Source organism: Phlebotomus papatasi, chromosome 3, assembly GCF_024763615.1.
Source record: "Phlebotomus papatasi isolate M1 chromosome 3, Ppap_2.1, whole genome shotgun sequence".
NCBI classification, from domain to species: Eukaryota; Metazoa; Arthropoda; class Insecta; order Diptera; family Psychodidae; genus Phlebotomus; species Phlebotomus papatasi.
In genome coordinates, this window is record NC_077224.1 from 53,019,338 (window position 1) to 53,031,935 (window position 12,598).

The 12,598-nt window shown below is 32.6% G+C and overlaps 2 protein-coding genes across 9 annotated transcripts in view; one reads left to right on the forward strand and one right to left on the reverse strand.

The window, feature by feature from the left end:
- Positions 1 to 12,598, reverse strand: part of LOC129807231 (disintegrin and metalloproteinase domain-containing protein 33) — a 595,021-nt gene that overhangs the window by 445,053 nt on the left and 137,370 nt on the right. The gene's annotated exons all lie outside the window — the stretch shown is intronic.
- On the forward strand, positions 7,093 to 12,040 carry LOC129807251 (epoxide hydrolase 3-like). Its single transcript, XM_055856398.1, has 3 exons — positions 7,093 to 7,517; positions 7,618 to 7,742; positions 11,237 to 12,040. Exons 1-3 carry the CDS (start codon positions 7,320 to 7,322, stop codon positions 11,928 to 11,930), a joined length of 1,017 nt encoding a protein of 338 aa, XP_055712373.1. The 5' UTR covers positions 7,093 to 7,319; the 3' UTR covers positions 11,931 to 12,040.

Sequence of the window (12,598 nt, forward strand, 5' to 3'; positions counted from 1 at the left end):
TGTATTATATTTATTTCACAAATTGTCCATAATTCTGAACACGAAGACAGATTTAAAATATCGCTTTTAGTTTTACAGATTTTCACGAAATAAAACATAAATATCCACTGCACGATTTATTTGACAACCAATTTTTCGCAAGAATTTGGAACTTTTGAACATTATAAAAATGTGTGAAAAAAGAATATAAAAAATGCAATGTAATTTTATATCCACAGAATGCAGCTTAACCCTTTAAGGACGATTGGAACACCGGTGTCCCATAAAGAAAATAATTTTTCCTGACTACCTAAAGTTGTTTTTTCCTTAAGTTTGTCCGTAATTGCAAAGTAGAAAGTTGAAGGAATCTGGGATATTTCTTGCAAGTCTCCAGCTATTTGTTATATAGTAAATTTTTAAGCTAAAAAATTATGAATTTTTAAATTCTGATAATGAAAATTATTTTTAATTATTTTTTATAGGGTAAGTGCTCATAATTTTGGACAGTTTCTAAATTTGGACACTTTGAGGGTAAAATTGGACACTAAAAATAAATTGATTAAAATGATGGATTTTTATTCCAATATTTGATGAAAAATGAATTCTATCTAAATATTTGTTCTTTTTGGAAGATTTTGACACTAAATACGTTAAATTTTGAATATGATTTGAGTTGAAATTGCTTTGTTGAAAATTCAGTGTGAGCAATTGCTTACGAGAAATATGACAGAACTTCGTGGCTTACTTCAGTCTTATTTAGTTTTGGTGAAGTACTAACAAAGTTTGTTCGCTGTTTTTGAGTGATATTATTGAATATTCATTGAATATTGTGTTGATTCACGTTACTGATGATTTGTACATTTGACCTGAAGTGAGATTTGCCTTGTGAATTATATTTTTCGTGTGAAAAATGGGAAATTTTTTAAGACATTCACCAGTGAGGTGATGATTCTTATTTTGGACAGGTGTTTTTCTCATGAAATTTCGTGAAGTTTTAGCTTTTGTGATGACTAGGTTGGACAAATGCCTGGAGAAACAAAGGAGCATCATCTCTACGAAAGAGATGTAGCGAGAAATGTCCTGAAAGGCTCCCGGAAAGGTCAGGGAATGAGCGAATCCGCACGTACTTGGAGTATCGAAGTCAACTCACTTTAATGAATGATATGGAAAGTTTCCGGGCTTCTGTGACATTGTACGTTTCCCTTACATGAACAGGAAGAGGACTTGGTAAGATTGGTTCATGAAATGAAGAACAATGGGCATCCTATTGAGGCGGATTAGCTGTCCAAATTTACAGCCAAGTTGGACAAATTAATAAACAAGTTGTCCAAAATAAGAGCCAAAGTCACCTCTACATATCAATTCATTTTTAAACGTATTAAAACTAATTTTAATAAAAATAAGTCGATAAATAGCTTGCTAAGTTTCTAAACAACCCTTCTGAAAAGAGAGTAACAAGAAATGTCAATTAGTATAGAAAATACCGCACTTCAAACTTGGAACTTCGATGCTTATAAGCAGACTGTCCAAAATTATAAGCACTTCCCCTACTTCCAATTTTCTTTAAGCAAAACCGTTTTGGGAAAAAGAAACTACAATACTCAAACATAATATTTTTCATTAGAGTGAAAATTATCATTCATTAGTAATGTCAGAAAAATTATTTAAATTTTTAGGCTATTTTTGTCCCTATCGCTCATAGAGTTAAAAAAAAATGCACCGAATCAGACTCAAGTTGGATTTTCTAAGGCCAGATGTAAGATTTTTTTACTGAATTTGTTTATCAGTTTTATTTTTATTGCTGATTTTCAGTCCACAAAAACTGTCTCGTCGTTAAAGGGTTAAGAAGAGTAGATTTGAAATCTCTTATGTTCCTTAATACCTTATAACTTTACAATCGGTCTCTGAAACTCCCTTTGACATGCAAGCCTTAGTCAGAACATGTAATAATGGGCTGAATTTTGAGTTTGGAAGTAAAAGGGATGTCATTGCAAAAGTCATTAACACTAGTGAATCGTATTCCTCAGGGTATTTTGAATGGTGATTTTCCTCTGATGATTTAGAGAATTGTTTCGTGTCATGACTCTGTGAAATCATCTTAGCCTTTGACATGAACTATCAGGCAATCAATTGTAGAATGGAATTCTTCTCTTCAGCCTTTCTGATCACTTTGATAGCAAGATCGAAATGTGTTATTGTCATTGCTGAGCTGGGAAAGAGAAATTTTAAACATTTTCATTATTACTGAATGGCATATCCTCTAGGTATTTATACCGGATGACATACCAAAAGGTTCGACTATCGACTATACAGCTGCAGCCATATAGGAAAAAATTTTAAATATCTCTCTATCGTGTGACACAATTATTTTTGAACTTTGGGCATTGTCCTATGGTGCATGGAATATTTACTCAGTAGTAAACTTATAATTCATATATTACGATGTATGCTGGATAGTGAATCCATCTTGAAGCTGATGATAGCTGAGAAAGGCATAGGGAGTCAGTGTGAACGTGACCGGAATAAAATGCAATTTTGTATTTACCAACAATGGTTTATTCTTCCATATTCCAACTGTGTTTATTTATTTATTTTCCCGAAGTATAGCGAAAAAAAAAATAAATAGGGAAGGAAAAGCTCAGAATATATTGTTATGGTTTTCCAAAGTTTCCATCCTTACACACCTCACGGATGTCCCTTAGAAGAAGGCATGAGCGAGAGGAGATTCCTAGGAGCGAATTTTATTGTACTTGAGCCATCTCATTTTCATAAGTCTTATCAAAATTGAATCAGCCTCGAATGGTCCAAGGTATAAATGCAAAATGTCGGTTGGAATACAGTTCCCAGCTACCTCAACCTGTGCAGAAGGTTGTGCAGAAGGAGGAAAGGTGGTGAGTTAGTTTTCGGACGGCAATGGGTACATTTTATGTATATCGCATGTACATAAATTTGCTCCTCACCAATGGAAATGAGAGGAAAGTTTTCAAAGCTTATTATACCAAATTTAACTATATTAGATTTTCACCATTTTCAATTTTCAAATGTGCTTCTCACCTCTTTTTCGCAATAGAATCACATATGGACAGATCCTAACACTCCTGAGAATTTTACTGAAGTAGCAAAATTGAATCACAAGACAATTCCATTGAACATTGTTTAGCATAAGAATGCAATTATGTGTGTTGCGTATAACATAAATTTTATTTTAACTTTCCTATTTTAATAAAACTAACCTTTTCATAAAATTTATTTTTATCTAAAAGCAAATTAAAAATACGTGATATTAATAATTATGTTTTTTACCCAACCAGAATAATATTATAGAATGAGCTTTGTTCATCTGTGATACATATCTTTAATTATATATCTAAGAAAGTACTTCCCTGTTCAAAAATTTGTGGTTTCTAGGCTATATATCCATTGTATACACGCAAATTTTAAATGAGATTTTTGATAATATAAGATTATCTATTCATATCTTTAAGTAAGTTCTTGTGTACCGAATATATTCAAACTTTTCAAAAGTATTTCTCAGAAACGTCTTATGCAATTGGCAATCCAAAATTGAAACTTATCAATGTTTACATAAAACCTTCCGGTTTTAGAGACACGTCAAACTTCCAATTTAGAGCTATATCCTACTACCTCTCCACCCGTTCTAGCTTTTCTGATTTATTTCTTTACTATTAATTTCCGCAATTTTCTTATTCCAGTTACATTTAGTAAATTTTTCAAATAAAAATATCAAATTTGCTGGCAAATTATACAAAATGATCAACAAAATGGAATGCTGGAACTCACGAGATAAACGTATCCATGAATTATACTTTTGCATGTTTTTTATGTGTATACCGGATCATTAACGGTTACATTGATTTAAAAATCAGAAAACAGTTTGGAACTAGAAAATTTACTATGCGCCTTGACAGACCTGAAGATTGGCCGAGAGACGGCTTAGCGTAATTATATTCAAAATAATGATTAAACCACATTTTCATAATTTTCCACTAAGTCGTCTCTCGGCTTAAGTAGGAAGTGTGTCTAGGAATACTTTCCAACAATTAAAAAGCGATATCCGAGAAAATAAATCAATTACTAACACTTGACTAATTCATTACCGATGAAGACCCATGCAGTCGGGTTCGACATTGCAGTACCTTTCCAAAAAATCCAAATTTAACCAAATCTGTTGTAAAATGAGCCCTCCAAAGTGATTGACCTTTCACCTTCAATAATTCAAAATAGTGTATTTCCCGGCCATAGATATGTTTGGACGAAATGTTCATCCGGACCACCTCTAAACTATATCCAAAAAACATTAAAAAAAAACTTAGGCCAATTTTGAGAAAAACCTCAAAGCCTTGTTTCGGAAAAGGGAAACAAACGGTCCGAGATACTGCTCACTATGGAAGGTCAGCGAAGACCGAAAGTCGATATCTCTTACCGTTTGGTCTCTAGCTCGGGAACAAATTTAAGGTCAAGTAAAAAAAAACAATTTTTTAAAAAGTTGGTTGATAAATTAGCCCTACAAAGTGATTGCCCTTTGATCTTCAATAATTCAAAATGGAGAATTTTCAGGTCATAGGTATGTTTGAACGTAATGTTAATCTGGACTACCACCAAAAACAATCTAGAAAACCAAAAAAACATGGTTTTGGAGGGGTTAAAGGGAGTGAGGAGAAAAAGAAAAACGCGCCTGGAGATCATATTTTTTTATTTGGGGTCAGCGAATACCAGAAGTTGATATCCGTTACCGATAAAGCTCCAGGATGGAGACAACTTGGAAAAAAGCGGATTAAATATCAGCTCTCTCTCTTTGAGTTCCAGCAGTACAATAAAAAAAATGTATAACCCGTTTTCATTTTAAGTAATCATTTTGATCAAAAATATTGCCAAACTTGCAACATCCGTACGTCTACATATTTCCAAATTCTTAACCAGCATTATGATGGATTTACGATTGTGGGTTAATGCGATGGATTGGGGTCGGAATTGCAGTCAGAAAAAAAATGCATGTGATGTTTTGTTGCTGAGAAAGAAAACATCAATTGCATATTTCTTTGCCCGACTGCAATTCTGAACTTACCAGCATTGAAACAGATTTTGGAAATTTATTAAACGCAATTAGGATTTCAATTTCTTAAAACAATTTTTCGGTTTTATATTTGAACTGAATCATTGGATGACTCATATAAAAACTTTTAGGAAATTTTTCTTTACTTCAAAAACTGCTACTTTGGAAAGACCATTGCTGAGGGCGGAAGTATACACCAAAAAAATTTTATTATTCGAAATTATCTATTCAAATATCCCAAATATCCCATAAAAATACATATCCATAAGAAATATTCAAGTTTTATTAGGGAGCTTTTAATGGATTAAAGTTTAAACCTTTTAAGGCCTCTACACACTAGAAGCAATTTTTTTTTAAAAAATGCCCTTTTAAAGAAAATTTCCCCTGTCCTTATAGGCAGAAACGTCAGAATTTTTTGAAAAGGCAATTTTTGACAAAAATTGCTTCTAGTGTGTAGACACCATTAATGGCGAAAGAGTCAAAAATAAGGGGTCAGAGATTTTTTTCTAGATTTTTAGAATTTAGAGCAAAACTTAACTTGAAAGGCCGTTTAAAAAAAATTACTTTTTGGAACACCGGTGGTCTCATTATCCTTAGAGGGTTAATAGGCATTAGGGGACAGTGCTTTTCCTTCTACCGTTCATTCCATCGGTTAATGTGAATTTCTTTTATTTTTCCTAAAAGACTTACACATAATTATCAATAATTTATAATAAGCTAAACTAATATTTAATAGAAATATGTAAGTCTTTTAGGATAAATAAGAGAAAATTCAAATTATTCAAAGGATTCGAAGGCATGAACATCCGGAGGGAGAGTACTTTCCCCTACGTGTACAAATGGGGCGCGCAAAATTAAATTTGGTCAGCAAAAACTAAAGCTTGATCAGTAACTCAATTTAGAATTTTAAAAGCATTAATTTTGTAAATTTTAGCAATGATAAAAAATAAGATGTGCAAAATGTATTTTTTCTTAAAATCAAAGTAAATTAAAAAAAATAATAATTATAAATGCGGTGGATGAAATTGGGTAGTAATTTTGTTAAAATTATCAGTGCAAATATTATATTAGCTCTTAAGTTATAAATCAGTGCATCAAAACTATTAAATAATGAAATATACTTAGTAAAGAATAAATTAAGAAGTTATGAAGCACTAGTATAAATAATTTTTGATTGCTTTTATATTAGTCTCAGACAAAATAAACAATTTTACTAACGAGTGTTTACTTGTTTACTTATTGTATAATCACATGTAGTGGTTTGCAAAATAAAATTGTCTTCGACGTTTAAAGTATATCAGACCAACATTACGAGAGCATTACTTGCATAAAACAATTTTTCCACTTATTAAACTAATTAAAATTCCACATATTAATGTTTTAATGCTCAATTAATTAAAAAAAATTTCTAATATTACATATATTATTCTATTTAAAATTACAAATTGAACTTCTGACATTCGGAAAAAGTTATTATTAAGAATTCCATTGACAATATCCTGATACAACCTTATTAATATGTTTGAGATCAATTTACGAAATTCATATCTATTTTTATTTAAATATTATATATTTATCGCAATAATATACAACAGAAAAATATGCTGAGTCGATGATAAAGAAGAAAATCATAATGTTATTTCCTAGAGAAAAACAGTTTACGCAATATTATGACTTAATTACGCTGCCGTTTTGCAATAGCATTGCAACAAAAACATTTGACCTTTTATCATTTTGTGAATCTCCCAAAATGAAAATAAAAGAAGAAAAGAAAATTATTCCATTTTGGCAATAATTTCAGACACTTTTTACGATAACGATTGAATATGTTGTGGAAAAAAGCCTGATTACATAATGCATGAGCACTTAGCTGGGTACTAAAGTCCCAATTATTTCGCTCTTACTTTCTTCTGACCAAGAAGACTCGTTTCTGGGTTGCCCATTGGAGCCAAAAGCCGAGAAATTGCATGCATAATATGATATCGTGTCTTTTGTAGAGGCATCCAAAAGCCAGTCTGTGTATCGGTATCCAGTGTTTTCAGTTACACGGCCAGTGTATTCCACATGTAAAAACTTATCATCCGGCCAAACGTTCAAATTGGTGAAATCTCACTTTCAGTTTCAGTCGTAGCGTGAATGTTGCTTTGAGTGGTTTCTTGTGAGGTGTTACAATCAATATTGCAAGTTGTAGAGATAAAGTCGTGTATTTTTGCGTGTGTTGAGGGAAATTTGGGAAAAAATCATTGCAATTTCCCAAAAAAGCAAGATGAATGTGGCATTTATTATTCGTTTAATTCTGTCATACGTCCTCTGTTTGTACTATAATGCCAAGTACATTGTTTTAATCATCTTGAGCATTCTTCTCAAGGGTAGCACGCGAACACTTGAGGTCAAAGATCGTCCAACTCCACCGGCAATTCTCCAAAATCCTCAGTACGGGAATCACAAGTATATCACTGTGAATGTAAGTCTTATCTCAAAGTATTACTTTGAACTGATAAGATAGAATGATTGAGCGAAATAAGTCTTTTTTTTAATGCTCTCTCGTACAATCTCACTTTCAGGGCATTAAACTACATTATGTGGAGAAAGGCGATCAAAATAAACCGCTGATGCTCTTTGTGCATGGTTTTCCCGAATTTTGGTATTCATGGCGCCATCAAATTGTGGAATTTTCAAAGGATTACTGGTAAAACCTCTCTTTGAATCTGAAAATAGTCATGTTTAATAGACTTATTAGGCTGACATTTTTATTCTTTGGTTTTATTCACTTTTTTGTTAGTTAAACTTAAACTACACACAATCGTGTGAAAATCCATTACAAAAACGGTGATTCTTATATTGTTTTCTTTTCTGTATGAACTCAATGAGGGTGTCGTATAGTATAATATATTTAATTTTTTTCAACTTGTTACGGGGCTAGAAGTCATACCGTATGAGATCGACTTCCGGTCTTCGGTAATTTTATTTTTGATTTATTTAAAAACCGGTTGCAATGATTTATTTTATTTTAGATATATTTCGTAGATTGTCAGGTTAATATTTCGTCCATACGGGCCTATTATCTGAAAATCCAAAACTTTGAGTTTTTCAAAGGCCCAAATTTGACTAGAGCAAAGTGCGCTACCTTCAGACACTCAAGCTTTGGACAACTCATTTTTTTTCTATGTTCTTAATGAATTTGACACTTGGCCCTTTTCAGAAAATTTGGGGTACTGGACTAGTTATTGAATTCATATTTTACAATGGAATAAAGGCATTAAAAACATGTTGAAAATAAAGAGTAGTTCGAAGCTTCAATCGTCCGAAGTTAGCGCGCTTTCCCCTACTCTGAATGGCTTATTTTGTTATCAGATTTGACTAATTTTGAATTTTTGGGAAAGGTTTTGAAATATCCAATCCAACTGGAACTGGTTCATTCGATAATAATTATTCGGAAAACTACTTGTAATTAATTTTTCTTTCCCGAATTTGACTTTTCCATTTACTCACAATTTTGTTATCAGACTAGAGATCAAACCGTAAGAGACCTCGACTTCCGATCTTCGATAATCTTCCACAACTAGAAATTATTAATTGTGTTGAAACTCTTCTGCATTTTCAAAGATTATAATGTAATATTATATTTTCATTCCCTCATTAGAATTCGTTATCTTTTAGTCTAAAATTTAAAATACTATTGTTAAGTACAAAAATTCTTGATATCTTTTAATAATTCTTTTAAGAAATTACACAAACTTTTAAGAAATTACGATCTTAAATGTTTATTTTATTATATTATCATATTTAATTATTTATTGATATTAACGATTTCTATGCAGACAAAAAAATATTTCACTTTGTCTTTCTTACTAATTCTTGAATTTTCCTTTAGGAATGAAATTTTTTTAATACTTTAATTTTTTCGGGACAAATCGACAAAATTTATTGAATATTTTGAGTTGTATAATTAGAATTTACCAAAACAACAAACTGCATCTCGAGCCTACCTGAAAGTACTCTCCTTGTGCAATGAAAACTTAAAATAAAATAACTATTTATTCAATATTTAACTGAATTACGTCGAAATCTCGAATGAGTACAAATCTCAAAAAGAAACAATACCGAAAATCCAAAATGCTGAAATCAAAATTCCGAAAAACTAAAATTCCGGAAGCTAAAACTCCGAACGCCAAAATCCGGAAAGTCAAAATGCAGAAATTTAAAATTCCGAAAGACAAAATCCTGAGTAAGCCAAAATTGCGAAAGCCAAAATTCCGAACGCCAAGATCTGGAATATTCAAAATCTCTAAAATTTAAAATTCGTTAACCAAAATTACGAAAAGCCATCAAAAACCCGAACACCAAAATCTTGAAAGCTAAAATCCCGCAGCCAAAGCCCCGATTGATCGAAACCCTAAAAAAGGAAGAAATTATACAGACGATAAAGCGTAGAAAAGTTTTTCATAAATCAGAAAATTTCTCTTTGCCTCCAACAAACGTGAGTGCAATCCTGGGAATAGCTGCGACACTTTTAACAATTCGGGATTTTGACTTTTCAGGATTTTATCTTTCGGGAATTTAGTTTTCGGAATTTTGGTGTTCGGGATTTGGGTCCATTGATAACTTTGATTTTAGGAATTCTGGCCAATACGACACTTTGGCTTTCAGGATTTTGACCGTGATGCCTAGTTACAATTTTACTAACTCTATAGTTTTTAGCCAATTCCTTTCAAAGGCGTTGCAAAAAGCCAAAAAAGGTTCTAAGTATTCTGTACTCTGTCTTGGAACTATTCCACACTTCTCTATTTATTCTTTAATCTAAGTTTTGGGTATAATTATAGCAAATCGATAACTAAAATCCGGTGAAAGAATCAGGTCGAAAATTGGTAATGTAATGAATAATACTACCATGCTTAATTTGAGTCCAAAAAACACGTTCAGATTTTAATTGAAGACATTTTGCACAAAAATGTAACATGTTGCATTTATCGAATATATTATTAATATTAAATTAAGAGTGTTTTTTAGTAGAATGGCTTAAATTGAAAAGTCGCTTGACTTTCCAAAACCTTTGATAGAGCTTTTTCCAAGGCTTTTGAAATTCGTTTAGGTTTTTAAAAATTTAATTTCCTTTACGTAACAGTATTATTTCAAATTATTTACTTGCGGAAATCAAATAAAAAATTGGCATTGTACTGTGATTTTTTCTTTGATTCTGAATGGCCTAAAAACTGCTGCTTTATAATGTTTTTTTTTTATTTTTTGCAATCGTGTATTGTACACATATGCATATTACTGTTGGATTATTAATAATTCACGAATGTGACCTGATACAAAAAATTCCCATTTAAATGATTTTTGTCGAATTGCACATAAATTTTTAATTAAATAGCAAACAACGTGCAGGGTAGAATACCTGAAAAAAGTCAAATATTAAAAAATTTCACAGCTTTGATGATACAGCGCTGTGGCATCTTTTTTTACTGAACTTCACCGGGGTGCAATAAAAAAAAAACGAATTTACAAAAATGTATTAATGCATTTAAATTTATGGAAATGGTGATCACTTCTTTTGACTCCATGATATATTCAGCTAAATACTTTAACCTTGTTTTCGCTTTTACTTTTACACAAACTCATTAACAGAGTCATAAGATTTTTCATTCACTGTCATTACCAGTCATATAACAGAGACAAATTTCTTTTTTTTAAACAATGCCCATCGTTCTTTTTTTTTTGATAGTTAGCATGAGTTGTATAATTTTTGCCTCTTGTTTCTTTTGCTGTGTTGTTGTGCAAATTACAAACAATTTCCAAGATCAAAATAATGAGAGATTGCAAATCAAAATAAATTACTCATGCTAAGATTTTCAATTTGTATACTCCTTACAGCAATCAAAACAACTTTCATGATAAGAAACTGAACGTGTCTGAGAGCGCGTGTTGGCACTTTACTACGAACTTTGATTATCATTATCAAGTTTCTTGGGGAATTTTATAATAGATTACGTTTCATCTCGTAAATGTTATGCACATGGGAACAATAGGAATGCGTAATTCTTAGACGTGTTGTGTCAATTTTTCTTGAAAAATTGATAAATCGACTGGGTAATTAATTGGATTATTTTTTTTTTGTAATGATAAAACTTTCCAAGAATTGTATTACCTAATTGATGATAACATTTTCCTTTTGAATTTCAGGTGCATTGCAGTCGATATGCGTGGCTATGGTGATTCTGATAAACCTAAAGGCTTAGCTTCTTACAAAATGGATAACATGGTTGATGACTTGAGGGCCTTAGTAAAGGGTTTAGGACGTGAACGTGTTACTCTTGTCTGTCACGATTGGGGCGCTGTAATCGGTTGGCGGTATATCCTACGTCATATGGAAACTGTGGAGAAGTATGTGATGATTGGGGCACCTGCCATGGAGGTTTACGGTTGGATAGCGCAACGGGAGTGGGATCAGTTCCGTAAGGGATGGTACGTGTTCTTCTTCAAGGCACCACTTATACCCGAGATGGCGCTGCGCACCAATGACTTAAGCATTTTCAAAGCTATGAAGACTGAAAGTACAACAGATGAGGACATTGAGGCCTTCAAATACACCTTTGCTAAACCCAAAGCGCTGACCTATCCTCTGAATTACTATCGTGCCAATGCATTTGGTCAGGTGTCGCGTATTAAGAAGAAGCCAGAGAAATATGCTCCTGGTCTGTATTTGTTGGGCGAGAAGGAGGCATTCATATCCCTATCTACTGGACCCGCAATGGAAAAGGTTTATCCTAATCTCACGTACAAACTTGTACCTCGAGCCACACATTTTGCACAGCAAGATAAACCAACACTGGTCAATGAGATGATGAGGAATTTCCTCACTTCTTCCACCAAGTAACTTATTTATTCACCTGAAACATCCATCTGTGCATTATGTATTACTAACTTCCACAACTTCTCTTTTTCTTTCCATTTTCCATAATATTAAAGTGAAAGTATTCATCCTGATTTTTTTCTTCTGATTTTTTTTTTGCACAAGACGAAGGTTCTCAGATGTTTTTCCAACCCTCCCCTATGGCTTACCCACGGCAAAGACGTGGTAATACAGTTTGTGGGGCATTTTCTCAGCTAGAGCTCTCAAATGGTGTGCATTGTGAGGCATAATCTAGAGAGATTTGTCGTCGTCGTCGCCTGTGTTGTTGTTGGTGGTGAAAAGAACGCCTCATCATCATTTACCGTCCGCTGAGAGGCTGGCAATCAATCAATGGGAGCCTGTTACACTAATCAAGATCACGGTCAGTGGCCTTTCCGATAAATCACATTCGTCCGAGTGTGTGGATAGCATTCTCGAGGATTTGCTGAGATAAGTAAGGGCTATGTGAGGGATTCTACGAAATTATCCATTCAATTTTATAAATTACAGAACCTATTCAAAATTGCCCATTTCTAGCACAATTTAACTTTTTTTTTTTCAGCCCAAAAATTTATAATGGGTAGGGTCTTGAAGGTGTTCTTCTGTGTACCATTTATATGCCTTCGACATAAGTTCCCTAGAATATTTGAGAG